Here is a 26,710-nt window from a genome sequence, read left to right on the forward strand (position 1 = left end):
TGGGGGGGGTGCAGTGTAGCCAAGAGAACAAGTGAGACAACCATAGAACAAGAGGGAGATATTAACTGCTGCTGAGAAACTACAAGCATCTATATGATGTTACTACGCCTGGTCAACTGGCCACAGTTACTTTGTCCTCTTTCTTATTCGGTACGTTATCACAACCTCCTTGATTGTTGCCATTTTTATTGATGTCAGAAACGCTCGACTCTGCGCTGCCCTCTAGTGGGTGTATTGTTTAACAACCATGCCAATGTAAAGGATGCATTGACGTACGTGGGCAGTGACAGTTATATCGTTACATATCTTTTTTTTGTACATAAATCACTGGCCCCCATTGTTCCTGAGTTACCGCGTTGAATAATGGATGCTATGTCACAGTAAGGCTGACCTTTGACCTTTTGAATAAAAAATGCTAACGCTTCCTACCACCTCTTTATCCTGTTAGAAATGTGTGTTAAACTGTGCTATAATTGGTGGAGGGAATCTTCACCCATGAAAGAAAAATGTGTTTCATGAGGTGTCTGTGACCCTGACCTTTGACCTCCGACCACCACATTCCATTCAGTTCACCTTTGAGTCCAAGTGCACGTGTGTACCAGATGCAATGAAATTCTCTCCAGGCTGAGATATGGTGAGGTCACGGTGACCTTGACCTTTGACCCTCGAACTGGCAGCTGCGGTTTGGTAAAATCTGATAAATTACCTCAGGGGATGTCACTCAAACTTCTTTCTCCCCAGCCCCTCTGATATTTCAGCTTTGGAAATAAATTAAATCAAAACTTGGATATTATTTATTTAGAATTTAACATTACAAAGAGAATGGAACTCTGTCATTTTGTCAGTGCTGTGTTTTGAAAAGTACAGAGACAAAACATGAGTCTCTCATTGCAAAAATATTTGTATTCTATTTTAGAAATACACCCTTAAGATAAATATTTTCTTCATACTGTGTTTATAGTTTGTTTACTATCATAAACAGGTAACGGCTGCCTTCTACGAAATGAGACATGATGGAAGTAAATGAGGGGAAATTGAGACATTAAATGCTAAATTATGTTGAAAATCATACTGTCATGTTTTCTCCACTGAAATGCAAATAAATCAATCTAAATATTGAAAGCTATTGCCGTTCTTGAATTCCTCGCAATTTTTCTGTCATTGAAAAAGAGAACATTTGAGTAATACTGCAAAAACACACTTTGCTTGGAACTCATCAACTTCTAACTTTGCAAAGTCCCCGAGGTACTACCACTTAGAGTATGGGAAAACAAATTCACAGAAGCTTGAATGACTCACATAACTCACAAATCTGGGTGAGCAGTGCAACTGTGCTAACCCCGGGTGAGTTTTTTGGGAATCCAGTCCAAGGTGAGTTTCGTGTCACACGCTTCCTACGCCAGACATTGCAGTTATGGGCGCTAATTATGGATCGACACAGGGGGATTTCTGCCTCTTGTGAAAGCTGCTCACGTGGAGGGGTTAGTCGAGCTGCTGACTCTTTAGTAGAGCTGCTCCCTCACACAACGGAAAAGTGGTATTATATCTATATATACACATACATACACTTGCACATAGACACCAGGGCTCTAAAACCAAGTGTAGCCTGTATTTTTTACAGTGTATAATGTCTCGAGGTAGAGAGGCGAGAGTTTTCCCTGAGTGCAGAAGCCATTAGTCAGAATGGAGGTGATTTATGGGTTGTCTCCTTGCAGAATTTAAATTAACTGCCATGCTGTATGGAGAGAGGAGGGAGGGAACCACTGCTTTTTGGGTTGCTGCCCTTTGCACTCCCTCTCCCTCTCTAACTCTCTCTCTCTCTCCCTCCCCCCCCCCCCCGCCTTCCTTTCACTCCGTCTCTCTCAATCTCACGGGAGAAATTTGGAACGATTTCGGATCCAGGTGTGTTGTCAGGTGGTCAGCTCACTCATGGGTTTCAGCGGGTTTCACTGGAAAGTATGCTCAGCCAAATGAAAACCCATTTTTTTCCTGAGTGGAGAAAAACCTGAATCATTAAAAGACACATGCAAGGTCAAGATCAGCAGTTCCTGTACGGGAGGTGCAGTGTCTCATGGACCGGTATCCAGTAAATACTTCACGGTATCGTCCAGAGGCTGCAGCAAAAGTTCCCCAAAAATACAGCACAATGATTCACACTTATTTTTTAATGATTAATAATAAATGTGTATCCAAATGTGGAGATACAGCATTAGTAATCATGGGTTTCTCATTATTTCAGGATGTACTCTCCCTGCTCCCAGATCCATATTAATGATTTTTATATTAATGATGTTTTGTACTGTACTCTCCCCTCCCTGATGGCTTTATGATCTACAGTATAACTAAGCTGGGGGACAGGCCTGCAGTGTGACACGGGAGCTTAAGGGACAGGAGCTTCGGCAGAGTTCAGCAGAAATTCCCTCCTCGTTGCAAATGATTCATCGGGGTGGACTTCATATACATAAATACATATTGCATAATACTTAATGCTGCGTGAACAGGGCCTTGCCGTGAGACAGAAGAATGGTGGGGTTGTGTAGCTGGCTGGGGTGAGAGGTTGGAAGTCAGTGGGGCCCATGGGTGAGGGGAGAGGGTGAACAGTCAGGGAGGAGATTGGGCGGTGAGGATGACTCCATATGACATTGTACAGAGAAGCCCATGAAGTGTTTTACATGACGTGTAGGCAGGGTCATATTTCTAAATAGATAGAAATGTGCTTTTTTCTGCATTAGTTCTTAATTGCTTTTCAGGAAGATTTATTGCTTCTGCTCCCATAACCCACATATCGTACACATCCACTGATTTTCATCCCGCAGGTTCAATGAACTCGCAGATAAAATGTTCATTATGCATTGGTTTCCTGTACAGAGCCTTGACCTTTTGTGTACTTGTGCAATTATTGCCTTCTAACTCGGTTATTTTATTATTAATGAGGCAACACAATCATCATTAAATATAATTTACAGTAATTCCGGGTTCACTGTGCTATTTAAGGGCAACAAACAAAGCCTCACAAAGACGAGGGAGAACCTGGAGTTAGTTGTTTCTTTTATCTGTGGATGTTCAACAGCCTTAACCACATGAAGACCTCATAATGAAGAACTTATTTTGACTCCACAATCTTTTCCTAGATTTAACCTGACCGTGAACAATCCACAACCTTGACCACGTGTTTATTGTTGTTATAGCAACACTGACGTGTCTTTTGCTTTTTGTACAGATTAAACAAATAACAAGTCAGCAGCTGGTAGATCTTGTTTCCTTTGTTGCCTTGGGAACACACAGAGTTCCTTTTCCTGTTCGTGGGGAAGGTTCCTGCAGTGGAAATGTGGCTGTAAATGCACCTAAATGTCAAAATATTATTTTAAGTATGAGAAATACATATTATTGAGATCATTTTTTCAAGCACAGCAGCTGGTGCACTTCATTGATAAATCTGAGGGTATCTCAAGCGTCTTTTTTATCACTTGTGCTTTCCCTGCACACGGCTTTTTAAACATGAAACGATGAGCATGTTTTCACGTGATAAATGCATCGGCCGCTGCAGATTAAACATTACTCTTAACACTCTTTGTCTCCTCCCTTTGTCTCACCTCTGGGGAAGTTGTCAGTTCTGCAGAAGCTCGATTCTCTTCCCCCCGGGACAGAATATTCCTCTGTGGGTTCTCTGCTGCAGTCCTGCCATGTTGAGGGCAAAACCAGGCCACAGAGAGTCTGCACTGGACTCCAGCTGAGGTTTTGACAGGTTCTTGTCTTCAATGCCTGGATGAAGGAAACCACCCTGGGACTTCCCCTGGGTCAGACAAGAAGAAGGAGAACAAAGACAGAAAGAGAGACTGACGCAAAAAAAAATCTGAAGTTATTGACACGCAGATTTTGTTTCGTGGGTTCTAAAATAGTGGGTTTGTTCAGTTGTTGGTTCACAGCTCATAAGAGGTTTTATAAACTGTCAAAAACAGTTGCAATCTCAGGCTTAATTCATTTAAGTCAAAGCAGTTCTAACACTTGGCAGGTTTTTGCAAAGTAAAATGTAGAAACTTTGAATTTCAGGACCTTGAAGTGAAAGCAATAGGACTAATGAGAGGTCAATAATATTTGATCATGTGTACCTACTCATTTTAGGTTAATGTTTCAAAAAGAAACAAAAGGAGGAAAAAAGAATTGTCTTTATGTAATTTCCTTGTCAGAAAACATGTATTTATTTGCACACCTATAGTCGCCTTTATTCATTCAGTTAAATGCTGAATAGAATCCTGAAAAATTACGCGTTTCATATTCGGCCTATTAGGCATTTCCGGACTCGTAGGACAGACAGTAAGTGTTGCAAATGAAATGTATCCCCTGGAATTTAGAATTCGGACCTTTCTTCTGAGGCAGGATTCAAATCAGATGCAAGAGGAGGAGGGGAGGTGGAGAGGAGAGCGCTGTGAAGTGTTTAGCAAGGAGATGAGTTCTCACTTCACGCTGTGAGTGACGCTGCAGTCCTGGCCGAGGTGGAAAGGTCATCCCATCATTTGGGAGCCTGGGGGGAGAGAAGGCAAGAGCGAGTGAAGCCACGAAGAGCTCGCTGCAGGCAAGGCAGAGGGAGCATGAATCTCACTCACACACACACACACACGTACGTCATCACATTCATTATGATACCTGGATATATTAGCCGACCCTGCAGCATGTCAGCCAAAGAGCAACTCCGCAGTTTCTCACCTCTGTTCACTCTGCAGACGGAGGACAAGGAGTTAAACAACTATTTCCTCGGAGCTCTGCTGCTTAGTCAAGGAAAAAAGAAGACAACGTGTAAACAAGGACTAAAGATCAAGCCACATTCATGGATGACAGAGTTCAATTTTCCTGAACATCTTCACCCGACTGTCTCTACAGTAGCTGTACTCTTGGCAGACAACTGTATGTGTGTAATTAGATAGTAAATATTCCATAATCTTGCACACAGAGCATGCGACCGTGCTCATCTCATTGCACTGAAAAGCAATCAGGCTGATTTGACTGCATGTGACATAACATGCAAAGTGCTTGCGACATGTCATAATCACTTTGGTGTGAGGTACCACTATGCAAACATGAACCCCCCCCCCCCCCCCCGCAAACACAAAGGAACACCAGACAAACTCTGGACAAGCTCCGGTTTGCAAAGTCAGTTATTATGTCGCGTAAAAATGCAACGCTGTCACATGCTGTAGTGGACGGGGCAGACGTCAGGCTTGATAGACCCGCGGCTCCTGTGGTGAGGAAGAACACACGGCCTGAGGGGATTTCTGCAGGGCTTGTGTGTCTGTGTGTTTCTGTGTGTGTTGCTCTTTTCCTCCAGAGTCATGTCCTTCACCGCTCCTGCATTCACCTGGATATCCTGTGCATTAAAGTGCATGTTCAGCAAGAAATCCCTGAAGCCAGAGAAGGCTTAAAGCAAATACATATTAATTTCCGCAGCGCATACTGTATATAAAACAGTTCCTCCCCAGACTCAAAAACAAATGCCCTCTTTCCCCCTTCTCTGGAGCAGAAACACACTTATTCCACAAAAAAAAAGTGGACAATTCCCCCTCCGAACTCAGCCTCTTTCCTTTTCCAATTTTCCTTTAAATGCACAAATGCGCCATCTCCCCTTCACTTGCTCTCGTCAATTCTGACTTCCTCTGCCTCGCCGTCTTTGTTTTTAAGCCCCCCCCAGCCGCCCCTCACCATCTCCAAACCACCTCAGTGGGTGCCAAGCAGTCACAGCAGTGGCTTGATCCTGGCACTTATGAAAGGAGCTCTTTGATAAGCTTTGGCCAGGAGCAACACAAGGGAAGCAATCAGAGACACAAACTCAACCAGAGATGAGGCTTCTAGTGTGTTTGCTGGCATGTTTGTGATGTTGTTCTGTTTCTTTGACCTGTTAAACTTTCCTCATGGAAGAAAATGAAATCTATTTTTTTTTTTTTTCACTCCTCTATGTTATATGGTTTTCCCGTGTGTACTTCTGAAACTCTTGGAAACATTTGCTCTGACTCCCCATCTCTTTGTAAGCAGTGAGAACAAAGTGATTAAAAGCTTTTGAGGTGTGTTTGGATGTGGCTGATGCCTGGACACGGGGCTACTGCAGGTTGCTGTTTCCTGCTCCTTGTCCTCACATCTGCTCCGGGTTCCAGAAGCTGTCGCCCTCGTTATAGTCTGTGCCTAATATAACTGAATGTTTGGACATTTATCTTATTTTTGTAATAATGACCATTGTGCCATCACTGGAGACTGAACCCTACACTGTTAAACTTGTATCTGTATATTAACAGTACTTAACTGGCAGCAGCTTCACACTTTATTATTGTATTTTAGAGTTACAATGTATCACTTGAAATAATTATGCTTTTTTTTTTTTACTGTAATCTTGTAAACTTACAACACATCTCAGTTTTGTGAGCAAATTACTATACAGTCTATTTACAGTGTTTACAATGAATTTGAATCTACATTGTGTACCTTGTATTCAACTGCATTCTACTCAATTGTATTTGTATATTGCCTATCTATCTATTTATCAAAGTATTTTAATTCAAAAGTTGAATTATGCAGATTGCATTTTGTTTGCATAAGTTTATTTCAATTTCAATTGAATTCCTGTGGATGGATGGATAGATGGATAGATGGATAGATAGATAGATACTTTATTGATCTCGTGGTAACTTCAGGACAAATTTAAATTTTTAAATCCCACACTTTTCTTTAAGTTTCTCAATACTAAGCTTTTTACAATTTAATTCCTGTAAATAATGGTATTCTCTAAAAGTCCCACTCCGCAAAAAACTCTGATTTGTTCCTTAAAACTACATATTCAAAAGGTTTGCCATCAAACATGTGATTTCACACATGCATTCGTCATTTCATGACTGGGGTTTATATTTCATATTTTCATATATATATATATATTAGCATATACTTATGAATATGCTAATATGACCCCACCACAACTCTCGTCTCCCCACCCTCACCGCAGCTGAGGAGCCTTTTCCAGTTACTAAGTTACTAAGGATAAGTTTATTAGATTTGGGACATCTCAAACGCTGAATCCGGTCTCTTCAGATGGCATTTGTTGTTAAAAGGAAAATACTCAAAATATATCTTTTACCATATAAAAGCCACAAGGAGGACATGTTGACATATTTGAAAACCTGATTTTCCACAGAGGGGGACTTAAAAAAAGTAAATCAGTTTTTTTCTACCATATTGCACCGAAGGTTACGGAATGACATTGCATGACATTAGAACAGGTTTACATCAAAGATTAACTCTTGGAGCTGGACAGGAACGCTGTCCTTCCAAAAACTGACATTTGTGAGGCGTCACAAAAAAAGCATCTCAGCTCCTGAAAATCTGTTTCTGCCATATGCAGTTATTTTGCTTTCAAAACATGCCATCACTTCCATTAAACTCTGTTTCACAACGACTGTCATTGGCACTCCTGGATTCTCTCCGTATGCTCCGACAAATCAAGCAAAACAAACCAGCTCCACTGATATAAAGCTCAGCTGTCACAGCAGTTAACTCCCTCTCCATGTCTTACCTTGCTCCCCTTCTGCCTCTGCGATGCTCGTCTACCCATCTTTCTTTTCTCTCTTTCATTGCTATCACTCTCTGTTTGTCCTCTCCGGTGTGCATTGATCTCAGTGGTTCAGAGATTTAGAGATTTGGGGCAAACTGATCTGACTGGCAGTTCCAGCTGGCAGGTGAGGAGAACAAACAATGCCCCCCCCCCCACTCCCACCTAAACAAACCCAAAAACCAATCTAGGCCTTGTGTGCTTCTTCATATAGGCAAACTCCATGTCTGTAACCGCAGGAACAAAACAAAAACAGGCAAATATGCATTGGAGGAACACCTGTTGTGCCTGTTATTTGGGTATGTCTTACAGACTCAGTGATAAATTAGACATCCAACTGGTGAGGCCGTGAGTTTGCTACTTAAACTAAATGATGACGAAGAGACAGAGAACTGGTGACATGTCAAGAACAGTGGTAGCAAATATTCAGGCCTCCTGCTCACTGATCCATCTCAATCCGTCACAAGAGCTCGGCCCAGCTCCGGCACAAAGCAGTCCCGGAGACAGGCAACCACGACATGTGGAAAGAGCCTGAAAGATCTTGCAGATTTAAAGTTTAAACTGAGGCAATGGAATTTATCAGCAGAAACACCTGGTGGACCAATTACCTGCCGACGTATCCAAAAGAAAAGCGAAAGAAAATGAAGACAATGGTTTGATACGTGTCGTCTGTGTCCGTTATGTCTTCTCCCCTGTCGTTTGTTTGTTGGTTGGATGGTTTGTTTGTCAGCAGGATTACACACAAAACAAACGACTGAAAGGATTTCCACTAAACTTGTTGGAAAGATGGGACATGGTCCAACAAGGAACCCATTAAATCATGGACAAAGGGATAGATCTAGTAATTCCTAATCAAGACATTTTCATCAGTTTCCCAGGAAAATCATTCATGGATCTGGATGAAAGAAATCCGCCATACTTCGGGGACTAATATCGACACACGTGTGCAATTTGGTGCAGCTTGATTGAATCCAAGGGGACTGTTGGGCCTTGGCTGAGGTTGCTGCTCGACTGAGTTCCATTCAAGTTGATAATGAATTCACAATCTGCTACTAAATACAACACTGCACACTGTTTGGTTGTTTGTGGTGCTGAGTTGAACAGTTGTATCGGCTTCAAATTGGAATTCAAAGGGGAAAAAACAGCCTGCATTCTCCTGCTGTTTTCACCATTAGCTCTCGTGAACACCCGTTTCCCAACTGGCACTTCCTATTGACATGAACGTGCCATATTCTCCCGCCTGTCTTGATCGTGTTTGTCCATTTGACTGCATTAGGCCGACGTCTTCGCAAACACACCACGGATCTCACATGATGACATATGTTTGTTTGCCATCTGCAGACTTTATTATTTGCTTTCTTACTTCACCATTAATCACTGTAAGGGATGAAAATGTCAAACAAATGACATCATTGCTGCATATGGATTTTTTTCTCTCCCAACCAGGACCCTTAATTTGATAAAAACCATGAAATCAATACCTAAAAAAAGACACCAATAAGAGTGTCAGCGCATTCAGGTGGAGAAACACAGTTATTGACATAGGGGAAAGGCAAAGAGGGGGAATAAAATAACAGCAGATGTCAGTGGCCCCTAACGGAAGAATAGATTTGCTGCCTTTGCCCTTAAAAAGTGGCCCCTTGTGAGGTGCCACAAAGATCATTTAAAAAAGTTTTAATACATCCTCTACACATGTAGTTTCATTTTCTGTTTGCGTCGTACAGATGAGGTTGCTGGCTCGTGAGTTCCCTCTTGGCATTAACTTCTGTAATTAGCACCTTTTTTTTTATTGGAGGAGCTGGTTTAGCAGATTTAAGTGTTGTCTTGTGTCTGTGCACATGTACGCATGAATCTTTAGAGCCCACGTCCGGAAAAAGAAAAAGAAAAAAAAAAAGACTGTCTTTCCACATCTCCGTCTTTATTTTTAGAGGCTGGATGCTGATGAGAGAGAGGAGAAAGCAAGGGAGTGAGAAACGGCATCAAAAGTGGGGGAAAGGAGGGAGAGCAAGGGGAGAAAAAAGAGAGAGGGATGAAAGAAGAGGAGCAAGATGGTCAAGAGGGGGGGGGGGGGGGGGGGGGGGGGGGGGGGGGGGGGGGGCTGTGTTGGTTCCTCAGTGGTTCAGGAGAGTGGTAGAATGAAATGCAACGGGATGAGAGTCCTTCCTCTCAGTGAGCTAGAGAGAGAGAGAGAGAGAGAGAGAGAGAGAGAGAGAGAGAGAGAGAGAGAGAGAAGGGGACGTAACCACACCAACCTCTCACTCGATAGGGGAGCAGAGGGGAGGAGGGGGCTCCGCTGCTATTGCCGTATAAAAAGCCAAGCCTGAGAATCCGGCACCACAAACTCACCACACACACACACACACACACACATACACACACACATGCACAAACACAGACCCAGTGACTGCTCTGTGTCTCTCACACTCTCATCTCTCTCCCTCCCTCCCTCTCTCTCTCTCTCTCTCTCCCTCCCTCTGTCTCTCACTCCATTCCTCTGGGCTCTGCATCCTTCTTGCTTCTTCTTCCCACAAGTCAGAATGTGTTTGTAAGTACACGCTGAATGTCTCCCTCTGTATGCCTGGGCTTCCTTAAGTCTTTTGTATGTGTGAGTGACTGGTTGCCTAGTTAAGTGTGACTGAGCAGAGTAGTGGGGTGTATCAAGTGTATGTGGGTCTCTGTCTCACCCTCACACACTCGCCGCTCCTCCTGCAACTCTTCTCGGGATCTCTGGGTCCCTCTCCTCGGTGACAGGCTCCTCACACTAAGCAGTCACCATTGCTGCTCCCGGGAGACCCACGCTGGCAGCGCAGCCCCTTCCCCGACTCAGCATCGGGAGGAAGACCCTGGTGGCGGCTGCCGTCGGGGTTATGCTGGTCCTGGTGCTGGTGGTCCTCATCCCTGTGCTCGTTAGCTCAGTGGGTACAGATGCCAGCCACTATGAGATGCTGGGCACCTGTCGCATGGTGTGCGACCCCTACCTGAACAAGGGCACTCCGGCCAGCAGCACCAGCTCCACCAGTCTCCAGGCTGAGGCTGAGGCGTTGAGCGACCACAGCAACGTGCTTCCACCCTCCACCTTACTGCAGGGCCCACAGGGGAAGCCTGGCCGGCCAGGCAAGCCCGGACCACCTGGACCGCCGGGGGAACCGGGGCCACCAGGACCAGCTGGGCCTCCTGGTGACAGAGGGGATCAGGGAAGGACTGGGATTTTGGGTCTGGGGGGAAATGGAGCTATCAGCACAGCCACCTACAGCACGGTGCCTCGGGTGGCCTTCTACGCAGGGCTTAAGAACCCCCATGAAGGCTATGAGATCCTCAAGTTTGACGACGTGGTCACCAACCTGGGCAACAATTTTGATGGCCTTGCCGGGAAGTTCATCTGCAGCATACCGGGCACTTACTTCTTCATCTACCATGTGCTGATGAGAGGAGGGGATGGCACCAGCATGTGGGCAGACCTCTGCAAGAACGGCCAGGTTAGTGCTTTCAAAGTTCCCTCTCCCCAGTGTAAACATGTCAAACTCTGAGGCTCACTCTCCTCTTCCACGTCCTCTGTGGCTCTGTCCTAAACATCCATAGATTTGCAGGAAGCGTTTTTTTTTTTGTGTCTTCATAAAGCCAGTGAATAAAAAGTGACTTTGCGAGTCAAGCGTGCGCATCTGCCGTGCGCCTCCAAAGCCCAGAGCGCACAGCTGTGACACCCGGCGCGCCCGGAGATAAAGACGTGTTGACTGGTTGCGACCCGCGTCCCCTTCCTCACATGATGCGTCCTGACATTGCCGCGATGCGATCCAGGGGACGGTCACGGTGTGGGTGTGAGCCGGTGTGTGCGCGCCGGTCTGTGCGCCCTCACGCCGTAAAATTTGGAGACCGATCGCGCGTCCCGTGTTTTCTCTTAATCCTCTGCTCTGAGCTGGATTTTAATTTTCTTGAATTTAATCCCCACTTTGTGTCGGAGTGCTGGACTTGAAAGTGACGATGAGAAGTTGCAGGAATTAAAAAAAAAATGTAGTGGAGTAGAGATGCGGTGGCATTTACTTTTGTTTTGTGGAGTGTATGTGCGGAGGGGTTGTGCGCTATTGTATTTGGAGATTTGTCTTTTACGCATGATTGTCATTATTCATATTATTATTATTAAAAATAATAAAATATTGCATGGACGAGAGCACGCGTCTCTATGACAAAACACTCAACTTTTAGATCAGATCATGTCCGCTCGGTACAGGTGTATGGAGTCGAGGGGAGGGGGGGGGGGGGGTAAATTGAAATTACACGGATAATATTTGGACAACACTTTGTGCGTCTGTGCCAACCCACCGCATAATGTTGCCGCTGCATCCATCGGTCTCTGCAGTCGTGATAAATGCATTAGGACGTCTATATGATCTATTCACGGCTTCTTTGATGCATCGTTTTAATGGGGCGCTAATTTTGTTTTGCGCCCCTCGGGGTCCCTCTCAGGTTGGTCATGTGTGCCAGTGTAGTTTGCAGCTTTCCGATCAGCCCGTCAGATCGTTTCTCTTCAAAGAGGCTTTGAAATAACGTTTTGCCGGTGACAAATAAAAAAATAGGAAAGAAGAGGAAAATTATTTGCAGTCATTGTTTGATTTGTGGCTGCAACTGGGTCTTAATCAGTTTGCTTTAAAAATGAAATGCATTCATGTTAAATTTGAAAAGAAGCAGCCTGTCACACTTTAAACACTCAAAACACAATCCTGCAAAATTTCTGCAATCAAAATCAGTCACTTTGATAATTACAACTTTCCAAAAGCTATGAGAGTTCAATTCAGGGTTAAAGTGCATTATATAACAAGGCACCATGAACAGGAAGAGGTTAAAGTGGCGCCTTTATTGCATTTCACACATTGTCCTGCATCTCTAATGTATAAGCTCCACAAGCTCAGCTGCACTTTGTGTCTTGCAAGGGCGTAGCTTTGGTTTTTTACCTTTCTTTCTATTTTTGACAGAGGGCCAAAATCATACTCGCACTTGCTTTCTGTCTTGAGTTCTCATTCACACGCACACGTGTCCACACATATGAGCAGGTACAGAGGGGGAATCTGCAGAAAGTGGACTTGAACTGAATGTGAATACAATGACTAATTAAGTTTTTAAATGCCATAGATTTTGAAGACACTGTTAGAAAATAAAGGCATAAAACAATCTGCTGCCTTATCTGAAATCCTGCGGATCTGTCCCTTTCACTTTGAGGATTTGGGCAACACAAGAGTTTCATAACATGCATGGGGCCACAGTGATGCTCAGTCACATCTTTAAATTATATTACCAAAATGTATTCTCGTATTATTTTTCATCAGAGCTCACCTGAGAGCCTGCAGCTCGTCTGCCTGTGAGCCTGTGTTCCTCTGGCTGCTGCTGACTGGGCTTTCAGAGCAAAACTATGCGTGACATCAGCAAACAAATCAGCTGGACAAGCTGATGTGGTTCATTTCCTTCCTAATGTTCATGTTTTGATGACCCATATGTAGGAGGTACTGTGCTCTGGCTGCGCGGAAAGGAGGAGGGAGGCGTTAAATTATTTCTTCAACTCGTTTCAAAGAAATGCATGTTTGGACGGATTACAGAACGCTCTTCTTACCTGAGCTCAGCTGTTACCTGCACTTCAGCTCTTCTTAAAAAACATCCTTATTCGTATTGGGAGGCATTTTTTCGCCGCACAAATTAGCCCAAAATTTGAATTTGATATTAACTGATGTTTAGACATTTTCAATCGACATTTGAAACCTTTTAACTATAACTGTGAACCGCTTCAGATTCACCACCGTGGATCAACCACCTCCACCACTGCTGCTGCTGGACTGCAGCTCATCACACATATATGCACATATCCTTAGTCCTTCACTCTTTAACCTGATGACCACCATTTTGAGAAAAAACATGAAATATGGCCACTCATAGTTGCTGCACAGATCCTTGCTGTAACACAGAGGGGAGTTAAAAATGGCCAGATCATTTAGGGACATGTCTCTCTTGTCTTGAAACTATCATCTTCATATTCAAAAGGTAATTGCGCACATAGATAAACAGTATTCTAATGAGTAATGTTGCTGGTGACAGATTATTTTTTTTACTGTACATGTTGAACTGTTGAATGATATCACAGTTTCTGTAAGTCACACGAAATCCTGTTTATAGTCCATTTCATGAACATTTGGGATTTCTGATTCACCATCATCAGAGAGATGAATCCTTGAAACAAGATACATCACAAATACCTCCACCTCCTGAAATCCAAATCCACCAACTGCTGCTGCCACCTGCTTCAGATCATTTTCGTATTCTTAAGTTTAGATTTTTGGGGAACTGAGAATTTGAAATAAACAGTTCAGCAGAAAGTGGCCGGGGCCTTACATTACAAGTGCTGACACCATGATAAGGTGGAGATAAAACAACTGGCTCCGTGAATCTGTTCGTCTTGCCAAGGCAGCTAGAGGTTAACTCCTCTGCCAAGTTCATAGCCAGCAAGAAAAAGAGTTACAGCGATCACCTTCTACATATAATGTCTCACTCAACAGGAATGTTTATGGGTAGGCGTAAAAGCATTGATATACAGTATAATAGGGGAAGAAGAACATATGTTCCAATAAAAGGCCTTCTGTTCCCGCTTCATTGTGCTCCCAAGAGGAGGGTGTGGAGGTACTTAAGTTAGACGCACACAGTGTGCATCCCCAGAGACCTGTGTAATGTTTATAAAGTGGTAACTGCTTCTCTGCCTCTCTCTGTCCTATGCAGGCAGCTCGTGCATACAGGCAGCAGTGCACTTGCTGTGGTGTTTATTAGGTCGTTGGTCGACAGAGAAGGCCCCAAAGCCTCAATCTGTATAAATGACGGTGAATGGTTATAAATGTTGGGGGCAGCTTTTGCTACATCATTGATGAAGTGCTGAGATCAAGCGAAGGCTCCTGCAGTCGCAGCTCATTAAGGCTGCAAAAAGCTGCACTGTGAGGTGGAGCAGGGGCGGCCAGGGAATTGCAGACAATACTAGTATTTTATCATCTTTTGGCTTTAGTGAAGCGGAGGCTTTCCAGGCCCTGCAGTGCTGTTTCCATCCAGCCTGTGCTCCTCCCACTCCAGGGGTCCTCCCAAGCTGTGTTCAACATCAACATCCATAGGTTCTCCTCGTTTTTCTCTCCACTTCCTCTTTTCCCTTGCCAGACTGCAACAGAAGAATCGTAGCATTGTCCCCGGGACTTTGACACTTTTCTAGCGAGACCAAAAAGTCAGCTTCCTGGTAAACAAACAAAATAAGGAAATCTATTTTCAGCGCAGTACACTTTATCTGCTTTCCAAGTTCCTCTCCACGAACTCTATTGGCTTCTCCATCGCCTGCTCTTTTACTCGCTTGCCAAGTATTCCACCAACCCTAAACTCTCGCCATTAAAATCGGCGCTTTACTCCGACCTGCCTCGATCACCCTGAGAGACGCGGCAGTGGCATGGAAAATGTATCGGCGGCACTGGAAGATGGAGAGAGAAAAAGAAGGACATAAAAAGACATAGTTATTGTGCTATTGTGCTATCGAGTCTATTTAATTGTAATTAAAAAGCTTGAACCAGATCCAGGATGTGTTTGCGCTTCTCCTCTCCGTTCCCTTCTTAATATTGTTATTAATCTGCAAAACCGTTTCAGAGTTAATTAAAAGCAATGACTTCAGCGTCAGTCTCTCAAGAGGACCATAGTGAATAATCACTCTGTCTCCTTCTTTAATAAGCTTCAACGTCCTTCGTGCACATGGCTCTTCCCTGGCAATTACTGCTGCAGTCTCACTACACACACATTCACACATGCTCATACACACGCGCACAGGCCTTGCACCCCCCCCCCACCCCCCCCCCCCCACCCCCTACCTCCGAACCCACTGCCTTACCCCAACTGTGCTCTGCCCTCCATCTCTCCTCTACGCCCGCTCTGCAGGAGCTCACAGAAAAAGTTTCATCTTAAAAAAAGAAACATTATTTTTAAAAAAAAGAGCCGCAATGGAGCATCTGGATTGTGGTATCACCCAATCGATTTACACACAACACACAACGCCATCAATATTCTCGCGTCGCTCTCAAGTGATGCATTGCACTGTAACAGAATAGGTTTCAGCGCGCCCTCCTTCTCTCAGGTTTTTTGTTTTTCGGGCTCGCCTCGCTTCAGTGTCTCTTCAGCGGTTCTGTTTTAACCTTAAGTGTTGCTCAGCTCTGCTCAGTCGCGTGTCATCTTCCTGTCAAAGCGATCGCCTCAGTCCATCTCCGCTCGTGAAGGCACCTCCAGGAGGGGTTTTCAGCTCCGGTGCACATGACGGCCGTTTATCCCGCTGCAGTGTATCCAGGTGAAACCCGCAAATTGTGTTTAGCATGCGGTGTCGATCCAAACATCAAACATGGGAGATGAGCCATCTGGACGAGGGTCTGCTCTGTTTGATTTGATATTGACACACGTTCCAAAGAAATGTGTGAATAACAGAAATAGAAATCATTCAACAGATTATCACTCAGGCTGGGTTGGGGTTTTTACAGATTTTTATGATAGGAAACAAAATATGAAGGACTATTGGATTAGGGTTATCTCCACTGAAACAGCAATACTTAAGATTGATTTTAACATTCTGGTAATGTTCAGCCCTGCTATTCGTCATCGTGGTGTGACTCCAGCACTGAGAGGCCTCTGTGTGTCCGCCGGGCGCAACAGAGAGACTCTGTCTGAAATAGACAGGCAGGGTTTGAGAGAGCCTCCCTCAGTCCCTCGGCCTCTTTGCCTGCAGTATTGATCCCCTTAAGTGTATATGTGCATGCACGTGTGTCTCCTTCCTTCTTCTGACAGACCCGTTTCTCTCTGTGTGATGTACATCGTGGCACTTCTTCTATAATCAGCCTGAGAGGTAGTGGAGGCGGACCTTTGGCCTTGATCTGCTGTGTAATTGGACATTGGATTTGACACTCTGCCGAGTGGAACATTAGAGCTGGCCTAATTAGGTGCGAGGGCTATTAAATGAAGATTGGCCCATGTTGTTAGGAAATACCACACAGATTGGAAATGTCAAGATGACACCAGGCTGTCATCGGCAAGCACGGGGAAGAAAATCTATCATTTATTGGTGAAGTTTCTAAACTTGCCCGAAAACTGCCCACCACTTGTCTGTAATAATTCAATTTACTTTTGAAGCATTTTGCACTGTGCTGTACAGACAGGCATGAGAGCCCAGCTGGCGTCTCACATTCAGCAGCAGCTCGTGGAACACTGCTGTATAATCTCATGTACCGAGAGATACAAAAAAAACATACAGTTTAAAATAGGCTATGGGTTTCCTCCTGTGGCCAGCTGACTCAAGGATGCAATGGTGTTGACTCACAAGGCTTCTTTATTATAATGAGGGCCATATGGGAGATAGACAAGTGCCCCTGGCCCTCTTATGCAAACATCTCTCTCTCTCTCTCGGTGTCTCCACACGCCCCTGACATTTAGCCGTCCCCTAAATTCATTCCTGGGCGATACCCACGATCATCCCCTCCCAAAGCAGCGAGCCAATGGCTCCAAATGACTCAGTCTGCTGCACGGCGCAGTGTGTTTAACACCACCTGCCCCCCTTTAAAATGAATATGGGTAAAACATCAACACTCTCCCTAGTAAGAGAGGATGAATCAGATACTGTATGAATAATGCATGTCAGAGCAAAGCTGACAATTTGCCTATCATCCAACACTTAGACGGAAACTCACTTTGCCTCATTTTTCAGTGGAGTCTTTTCTATTTGAGAAAAAAGGGAAAATCCAAGCGCCTCAGGGTTACTAGGAAGCACACTGGAAAAACACGCTCGGTGTGAACAAAGTTGGACAATTTTACAGTTAAAGCCTCTGCGGCGAGTAGTGATCAGAGTTCAGGTGCTGGTGCTAGAGGCAGACAGCGTACCTCACCAATTAACGGGGTGTGATGAGTCAGACGCAGGAGAGAAAAGACCGGCTGGATCGCAGGTCAAAGTTGGAGCCTATTTTTCTCCCACCACTGTTTCCTGTGCAATCTCCAGGAGTCGTCTTCCTCTCACCCGCTTTGTGTTCCTGTTACACCGGGCCCCTTAACGGTTCCTGCAACACTTAGATCTAAACTAATGAACTAATGTCTGACGCCGGATTCACCTCCAGCATTGCTGTGAGCACATTAACAAACAGTGAGAGGTTTGTGCAGGAAAGTCGTCCCGTTTCAAAAGGAGGCTGAGCAGGTACAAAGAGAACAGCTGGTGAAATTAATTCAGGAGGCCTTTTTCGACTCTCGTCTGACAGATGGCAAATCTCCTGTTACCATTTCACACCTCTTATCATGTTTTCTCTTAAATTCTCCAACAAATAGACCTGTACCACGTAAGGAGACCCGATGCTATCTGATAATACAACTCTCTGGCAACCCATCGTGGTTTGCCCTCCTCATTATTTCATTAAAACCTGCATCCCACGTGTGTGTCTGTGCACAGGAAGGCATATAGATGTGCGTGTTTGCCTCTCTGTCACATTGAGTGTGTGTATTTGTGTGTGTGTGTGTGCGGTCAAACGTTGGAGCGGGCTCAATAGCAGTGGCAAGCCATCTAAGCTGCTATTAAGCATGCAGTTCACGGCTGGAATGTTCAAACACAATTAGACAGCAGTACACTTTGATTTAAAGAGGACCAATAGACTCGTCGATTCAAAATGGAGGCTCAACATCAAGTCAACAAATCCCTGTCAGAGCAGCCACGAGACATGTCCTTGTCACAGTGACAAAGCCTCTCGTAAGATCACTGTCCCAGAGCGACTCCGCAGGCTCCTCCTGTGCCAGACACCACGCGTAGAGCCCCAAATTGTCCTCAGTTTCATCGACGGTGCGCTTTAATGGCTTATAATGAAAGCAGAGCAGCCAACCGTACAATATGGTAACAACGCAGCTGCCAAATGAGAGTGGTGTAAAACATCTTTTAAATAAATTGCAATTGAAACTGTTGATTGTAGTGGAAATCCCAGAAGGCCGAGGAGCAACGTCTTCGGGGCAGCATCTTTAAACAAAAACCATCATTATTGATAACTGCGGCGTCCATAGTCACAGTTAAACAGCGCACGAGTAAGGGAGGATCCACTCTTCACTTTTCCAGGCACACCATCATCCATTAAGCCCGAGCGCAGCCTCGAATTTTCTTGTGTCTCCACTCAGAATATTGTTCAATCAAAGCCATCACGTTGACGAAGTGACGGATGCAAACACGCACGAGCAGCCACAAGGAAGACAACATTGCCTGACACCTCATTTACCATCGCTGGCGCCAGCGCTCACAGCCTCATGCTTTGTTTGTCTTGTCAAAGTTGCTCTACATACTCTGTGTCAAGGTCACGCACTGCCAATTGGCTGTTAGTCCTGCTCATCTCTCGCTATACGTCTGCCATATCCTACATTTGAACCTCTGGCTCATATCCCTAACAAGTTCTTTGTGTGAAAGAGAAAGAAAAAAAAAATTATACAGTAAATAAATAAACTCCCTGATCATTATTTCAAAAATAGCGAGAGGTTTTATTCATGCGTGCTTATCATTGAAGGCAAACGAAGGAGGCCTAGACTGCGGCAGTTAGAGTCTCAGAAGGGGATAAAAACCATTAGAGCAAAGAAGCAAAACAAAACAATAATATCAATGTGAGAGAACTATGAGGATTTGGGGGAAGTTTACTTCCACCAGGGCTTTGCTCACTAAAGGATGATGTTATATTTGTACCTCCTCCGCCCGTCAGAAAGAAAATCGTGAAACATACCCCTTGAAGAAGTCGTACATTTAGCTCCTTAAAGAACAATCAGGATAATAATTTAAGTTATATTACGCATCTCTGACATTGAGGTTCCCGGGTTCTGTGTGAACACCTGTAAAGGCAAATATTTTGTTAAAGTTTCATTAAAATCCCAACTGACAAATCCACCTGAGCCGACATCACCAGCGCCCCCCCCCCCCCCCCCGCTTCCGCTACCGCCACCGCCAAACCCCAAAAGCGGTAAACCTCTAATAAGATGGTGTTGACTTGGCACACTCAGGGCACATCATATTATATTAATATGCACTGGACACAGGCATCTCGGAATCAGAACAGGAGGCTTTGTTTGCACATCGATATGAGCCGCGCTAGATTTAATCAGGAGGATAAACAATAAAAAATAAAAAAAACTGTACAATATTGAATATATTACTACTGCATCTTAAAACCTCACCTCGGAATTTCATTATTCAGATTAGCCTTTAATTTCACGCCAACACGACCGCTACAGTCTACGGTGTGGTTTTTAAAAACTTTTGAGAAAAACGTCAGATCTTCTCTTTTCTTTCCTGATCAGACATCTCATCTGAGCCAGGTGCTTCGATAGAAGTGGAGAAGTTTGTCTTGTTCTCTGTGCAGCCTGAAAACGATTAATAAATGCTCCTTCCATGTGCACATTCTTCATGCTATCCAAACGCACAAGTGCTCCTTTTTATTCACATCACCTTCAATTACAAACTCGAGTTGTTTTTACCTAACCATCAATAATGTCGCTGAAAAAAGCTGAAGAAGTGTCAGCCTTGCTCCTCTGCTCCATAATTCAACGCGGCGAGCTGAAGGCGACGCGAAGAAAACAGCTCGTCTATGTTTGGAAAATCATTCGGAGGTACGAGCATCTGTTGGATAGCAAAAGGATAATAATGCCTTAATGGTTTAATAGAAAAAATAAATTGTTAGCTGCGAGTAATTAAATTAACTTTCCATTTTGGGGGAAACTTCTGAAAATGTCTGTATTTATTGTTGAATCGTGGAAGATAACAGAGACCATGAGAAGCAGCTGTGGCAGCGGAATATGAATATTTGCATCTCACACCTATGATGGATATAATGAGTTGTTGTGAAGTGATGGTGTGTAACACAAACAGTCTGGTTTATCCAGGTTCAACATAAGGTGTCATAGATATGGCACCTTAGCACTTAAATGCTTTTTACAGCAATGCTTTTTTCCAGTGTAGGTCTGCCTCTTTGTCATTGTGATGATGTGGAGAGAAGCACTTCACTCACTCAAATCTTCCCTGAAAGAATTTTCAGATTTATGCTTCTATCATTAGCAGCTTGAAAACAGAAGATTTATACGAATAATTCCCTTGATACAAATCCATCTATTGCATGTAACAGTGATTCAAACTACTTAATATTCAGTTTATAAAAATCTTTACATTTGCTGTTTTAATAAAAAACTTTGCACGCCTCTTCACAACCTCCACATCTGGAACTGTATGTTCCCAACAGCAGGTTGTGGTAAAAAATCAACAGGAGATGAGAGTTTAGAATTAATAAAGAAAAGAGTATCAATTTCATAAGAATGATTCATCACAAAATCCACAGAAAAAGAGTGTTTGAGTGAGAGTACAAGCACTTCAATTAGAAGCATAAAGCGCCAAACATAATTTCAAGGAGATTAGGGTGATATTAATTATGGAATAAGTGGATTGTTTGAATAAAACCTTAAATATATTTATTTAAATTGTCCAAAATGAATTGTTGGGCATGCTCGATGATGTCTGTGTGGCCGCCCCAAAGCTCCGATTTAAAGCTGTCTGCAAACACCGAGGCCAGGGCCAGAGCGGACTTTAGAGACCCGATAATGAGCCACAGGAAAACACTTGGAACACACATGAATTATTGATTTTGATTCAACCCCAGTGACCAGACTAAGTGACTAATTGGCTTATTTAACCAGTGGCTGCTTTAAAGGATGTTCAGTCGCTTTCCTTTTCATCTCAGGAGAGAATAATGATCCTCCCGTTCGACTGTATTCTACACAAGTTGTGACTGATGCGGGTCTCCTTGTTAGTAGACAAACAAAGCCGACTATTAGCATTTGGTGGGTGGAACATTATTTTTGTTGCTTCTGCTCTGTAAACTCGCACATTGGATTTGAGGTGAAACAATGTCTTTGAGGATACAGTCACTTAATTTCATATTGGGTTTACATCTGGGTGAAAAAGTTTATATTTTGGGTGATCAAAGTTACTGTAACTCAACATTTGAAGGTCGACTGTTCAGTATCCTCCCTTGTGCCGCATTTTTCAACAATTTAGATTTCTCAGTGAATTATGTGTGAATCTTGATGAAGAAACGTATTTAGGTATCGATGCTTGTGCAGTTTCATTCTGATCCAAATAAAAATCTGGATCCAGTGGATTTAAATGTGGTTCCATGGGGTGTAGTCTATTTTTAGCCGCTGTTCGGGGACATATAGGGCTAGAAACCTGCAACTAGCACTAATGTGTAGCGAAATGTGGCTTTAGCTATGAGGCTTGTTTTAATTTAAATGCACTGTTGGGCCTCAGGGGAGGTGTGTGCTTTACAAATGCAATACTTGTCTTAAATCTGGGGAACTAAAAACGACAGCGAGGTCCTCCAGTGCTCACCCTGTATGAACGTGTGTTGGGAAGCTCAAAGTTGCGTAAGGCCTCTTGAGGATCCAGAGGGGTGCGTGTAAAGTCCATTTTTTATTTAATAATGTTATAGGAGTGCAGTATTAATCAGTGGAATACTATTAATTTTAAAAGCTCACCTGTGTGCACACCCCATATGCAGGCATCATCCAGTGTGTGACTTACACTGTACGTCTCTTTACTTTTTAAGTTTCATTCAGCAAAAACAACTGGTACAAAAAGTTGTGCATGTGTCTAAAAACATGCAACTTCATTATAACATTACAAGGTCATTCCTACAGATGATCTACCGCCGTGTTAATCTCTTTCACGCGACGACACACATGCATGAAAAGCACATCTATTGTTTTCAGCGCCCATTTGGCACCGAAGCTCTACTTTCCTCCCCAGAGAGCGAGCGAGCGGGAGGGAGCATGTTTGTGATGGAGGTCTTAATTAGCCAGGACAGGTTATTTAGAAGCTGCTCCAAATAGCCAGAACACACACACACACACACGCACACGCATTGGGAACACACACACACACACACACAGTCAGACAGAGGTAAACGTAAAAATTCCTCCTTTGCTTTTTTTCATACATCATACAAATTCATACCAGAGATTCTCGTTGCACTTTTCTATGCGTCACCTCTGCTCATATTCAGCAGGCGTCCTTGATGTTTTTTCCTATATTGTATTTCTCAGTAATTTCCTCCAGAGTCGGACGCCCCCAGAGTCAGCCCTGTTGTTTAGTTTCTCAAACTTTCTCCTCCTGCAGACCTTTTGTTCCGAGGCTCAATGTTAGGTCTTCTATGAAAGGCCGATGGCTAGATTGAAACCATAAATCTGCTTGACAGAACGGCCTGAGGTTTGACTGACCCTCCGGTTGCTCCTGTAGGTTTAATATCAATATGAAGAACTACTTGTGCCATTGGTGTGTCCAGTGCAAAACTTTGGGGTTTGGTATTTCAAGAAAAGATAGTTTTTATTTGGGTATTCCCAAACTGACATGTTCTCTTTTTGTGCAACAAATTTCCCTTTGGGCTGCAGCAGCAAGTGATTTTTCCGTTTAGTGACAGTTTTAGGTTTTCTTTGGTTTTCCTTTTCATGACTTCTAGTTTTCTATTTCTTTTATCCATAGCTTTGTTGGTCTTGATTGTTTTTTGGTCGATAAATTATGACGATATCTTGATATATTTTCAATAGATATTGAGAAAAAAAATGGTTGCAGATGCGGATTAAAGATCTGATTTCAGGAAATGTTGACACTTTTTGAACTTGTCGGGTGTTCTGGATCTGAAGTCCTGGGCTTTCTCGAATAGAATAAATCAATCAATAAATAAGAACTGTGGCACTTATATTCAGGAGTGTACGCAACCGCCTGCTATTCCCAAGCTGTAGCAGCTCCCCCTGCTACTTTCGCCTGATTGTATATACTTTATGCAGATCTTGTTCCTGTATCATTAAAATATATATGTATTATAGATATCAGGTGGGATTTGCTCCAGCCCCCTGCGACCCTTTAAGGATAGGCGGTATAGATAATGGATGGATGAATATATTATTTTCTAGTATTTAAATAACTGTGCAGCCTGAGAGGTTTGTTAGAGCTTCAGATTTAGTTACACAAACCCACAATAGTGAAAAGAGTATTTGACAATATGTGAGAGAATGACTTTAGAATGAGTATTAAGTGCTTTTCCTAAATGAACTAAGCAAATGTCCTGAAATGTTCTATATCTAACGAGACGACCTGTTCTCCTACATGTTCGTCTGCCCCTTCTTTCTTCCAGGTTCGTGCCAGCGCCATCGCCCAAGACGCTGACCAGAACTATGACTACGCCTCCAACAGCGTCATCCTCCATCTGGACGCAGGCGACGAGGTTTATATCAAACTGGACGGAGGCAAAGCCCATGGAGGCAACAACAACAAGTACAGCACCTTCTCTGGCTTCATCCTTTACGCAGACTGAAGGCACACAGGCACACAGAGACAGTCGGACGGGAAGTGATTGAGAGAAAGAGTTGTACGACTGGGGGGGTGTGGGTGTGTGTTAAAAAGCCGGAATCCTTTCTAGTTTTCCTAAATCTCTCCATCATCACGGACACCTCTGCTTCGTATCCATCAAGCCACGGCATCCAGGCTCTGTAGCCGAGCCTGGATGCAAAGCTCCCGAAGGACACACTGAGAGGGGACGGGCCGGCGGCGTGGGAGGAGTGGGACGTGGGGAGGAAGTGGGCTGGTTTTTCTGCGCTCCTCGACATAATGCCGACGTGTCAGAACCTCCTCGCTTTCATAGTCTCTCCTCTTCAGCCCTGCTCCATTGCACAGAAATATCAACAACAAAAATGAAAAACCCTGCAAAAGTGGATGATCTCACCTCTTCTTTCCACAGCGGCAACAGTCGGCTGTACTGTCAGTGGACTCCATTGACTGAAACTTGTAGTGTTGTTTCCGTGTAATATCCCTTAGATTGTGTTTTTATTTTGTAGACAAGCATAATACTCTACACAAATGAGATTTAAAAAAATAGAATATATTTGTCCAGTGTGAAGATTTCTTGTTAGACTGAGAGAATGGGTTTGTGAGATGTTATATGTGATGCAGCTCAGAGATGTAACTGCTGGAAAACGAATTCTTTAACTTGAGACTGTCAGTATTACATGGCAGCGGGTGTTTGTCTCCATCACTGGCTATAGCAAGGCTATTATATATATTGTTCATGTGGAGAATAACAATATATTCTGCACTGTACCTTCTAATGTATCTGACAACAGAGACCTCTCATCTAGACAATAGCCTCTCCATAAACCACCGCACACGTTTCACAAAGACACAATGTCCTGCTGCTGTTTGGATTAAAAGTAGAGTTCAAATCGTCTCTTCGATGTTCTAGCTGTAGTCACGTAGATGCTCTACACGGCACAACCAGCAAAAATCAGAGTTCAGATTCTGAGGTAACCAAGTTAAAGAGCGCCCGTGCTTTCTTCCTCCCTGCTGCGCGGTTGCGGTTCAAAAGAAGAGGAATAGAAATCTGGCTTCTGAGGCGAGGAGGGGGCGAGGGAGAGAAAGTCACAAAGACTGAGAGATTAAGAGCCAGAAGTGAGCACGGCGGTGGGGAGGTAGACGGGGCAATCAGGCACAGTAACAGTGAGTGGGCAATTTTTCTGTTTCAGTGTCTCTGAGCTTCAGTGGATATCATCCCTTCATTAGCTGCATATTCACTGACACACAGGAATTATGGTAATATTTACTCAACATGGCGGCCTGACAGCTTGCTAGAGAATGAAACTGATTGGGTGAGTGACTTGGCCTATTATGACTGCACGTTTGTGTGTGTTGAGCGTGAGGGCGTGTGTGCGCACGCATGTGCGTGTCTGCTCGTGTGAGTTTGTATGTATCTGTGCATACCAGTGGGTGTCTGCATTTTAGCATGTGCCGTGCCATAGCTACATTGTTCTTTTTCAGAGTTATTCTGTGCTACAGCCAATGACAGATATTTTACTCAGCAGCCAATGAGATTGTGCTCTGTAGGGTGGGGAGGCTCTATAGATAATGATGAGAAGAACAAACAGCTTGTAAATGAAATCTATGACATGTTTGTCTATCTTATCTTTTGGAATTGTTGAATACATTTAAATAATAAATGGGATTTTTTTGAGTGACTTGTCTCTCGAGAGTTCTTGAATCCCACATACGCTAATTAGGGAAAATGATCTGTTAAGGGTCTCATTTGCTCCGTGAGACTAACTAACCTGCCTGGAAATGTGTATTTCTTGCACTGCTTAAACTTAGAATTTCAACGAAAGCCCGTCAGTGGAAACATAAAAAAAAAGATCCTTTCAACCAGTCCCTCATTTCTCTTTTCCCCCCAAAAAGGTTAAATATATTTAGGGTGAATGGGTTTCGAGGGAAAGATGTCTGTGTTTGCGCTCTCTCCTTCCCATCTTTAAGTGATCCTACGGAGCTTCTCTCCATCTGTAAAGGTGCGCTCAGAGATAAAGACGCTCCAACTTAGGCAACATCCCCCAGTTGAGTAAAATGCAGTTTCTGAATGCCGATGAGTCCTCAAGGAAATGCAGGCTATTCCTCATCCTCGACCGTGGCGTCTTTTCACAGATTCTCATCAACAGAGGCGTGATATACCCAGCGAGGAAGTGAGGGTGGAGGGGAAAAGACAGGGGGAGGAAAGATTGAGCGAAATAGAAGAGGAGCAGAATATGGCTTGACAAAGACAGATGGAGACACAAGAGAAAGAGTAGGCCACAGAGAGAAGTAATGGGGAAGGGATAGATGGGGAGGGGAGGGTAAAGAGAAATAGAAGGAAGACGGACAGACACAAGGAGAGGGGGGGCTGGTGCCGATTTAGGGTGGGGAGGGAGGAGGGCTGGATTGTTTTCAGGGTAGAGTGATTCTCTGTCGGGGCTGTGTGAGGTGTCAGGAGGGATTAGCCGGCGTGAAGCTGGAGGAGAGAGCTTGAGATAGCTTGGATTGGACAAGTGTCAAGGACTGGACATTCCTCAGACCTGGCAGGAATGGGATGTGACACTGGCTGCTATGCTGGGCCGCACTACTTTGCTGCTAAGGGAGGCAGTCATCCCTCTCTGTATCGTTTTATTCATTTCCCTCCAGCGTGTAACAAGCTAACCACATGCACACTTGGGGCAAATGAGAATGCTGGAGCCTCGTTTAAT

The 26,710-nt window shown here is 44.0% G+C and overlaps 1 protein-coding gene and 1 long non-coding RNA gene across 3 annotated transcripts; one reads left to right on the plus strand and one right to left on the minus strand.

The window, feature by feature from the left end:
* Positions 1 to 3,058: 3,058 nt before the first annotated feature.
* LOC117766343 lies at positions 3,059 to 4,715 on the minus strand. 2 transcript variants are annotated; one of them, XR_004614699.1, is made up of 4 exons: positions 4,645 to 4,715; positions 4,362 to 4,522; positions 3,594 to 3,793; positions 3,059 to 3,315 (listed from the first exon to the last, which is right to left on the minus strand). It is a non-coding gene; the product is annotated as an uncharacterized LOC117766343 (long non-coding RNA). The 2 variants fall into 2 exon arrangements; XR_004614698.1 differs by lacking the exon at positions 3,059 to 3,315 and having other exon boundaries at positions 3,486 to 3,793.
* Positions 4,716 to 9,875: 5,160 nt separating this feature from the next.
* On the plus strand, positions 9,876 to 25,679 carry LOC117766578 (C1q-related factor). The gene is made up of 2 exons (XM_034593741.1): positions 9,876 to 11,061; positions 23,809 to 25,679. Exons 1-2 carry the CDS (start codon positions 10,453 to 10,455, stop codon positions 23,986 to 23,988), a joined length of 789 nt encoding a protein of 262 aa, XP_034449632.1. The 5' UTR covers positions 9,876 to 10,452; the 3' UTR covers positions 23,989 to 25,679.
* The last annotated feature ends 1,031 nt before the right edge of the window (positions 25,680 to 26,710 follow it).

This window comes from Hippoglossus hippoglossus, chromosome 8 (assembly GCF_009819705.1).
Source record: "Hippoglossus hippoglossus isolate fHipHip1 chromosome 8, fHipHip1.pri, whole genome shotgun sequence".
Classification (NCBI taxonomy): domain Eukaryota; kingdom Metazoa; phylum Chordata; class Actinopteri; order Pleuronectiformes; family Pleuronectidae; genus Hippoglossus; species Hippoglossus hippoglossus.

Coding starts and splice junctions, on each gene's coding strand:
- LOC117766578 (XM_034593741.1), top strand. CDS start 10,453: ATGCTGGTCCTGGTGCTGGTGGTCCTCATCCCTGTGCTCGTTAGCTCA. Junction 11,062..23,808: donor ACCTCTGCAAGAACGGCCAG/GTTAGTGCTTTC, acceptor TCTTTCTTCCAG/GTTCGTGCCAGCGCCATCGC.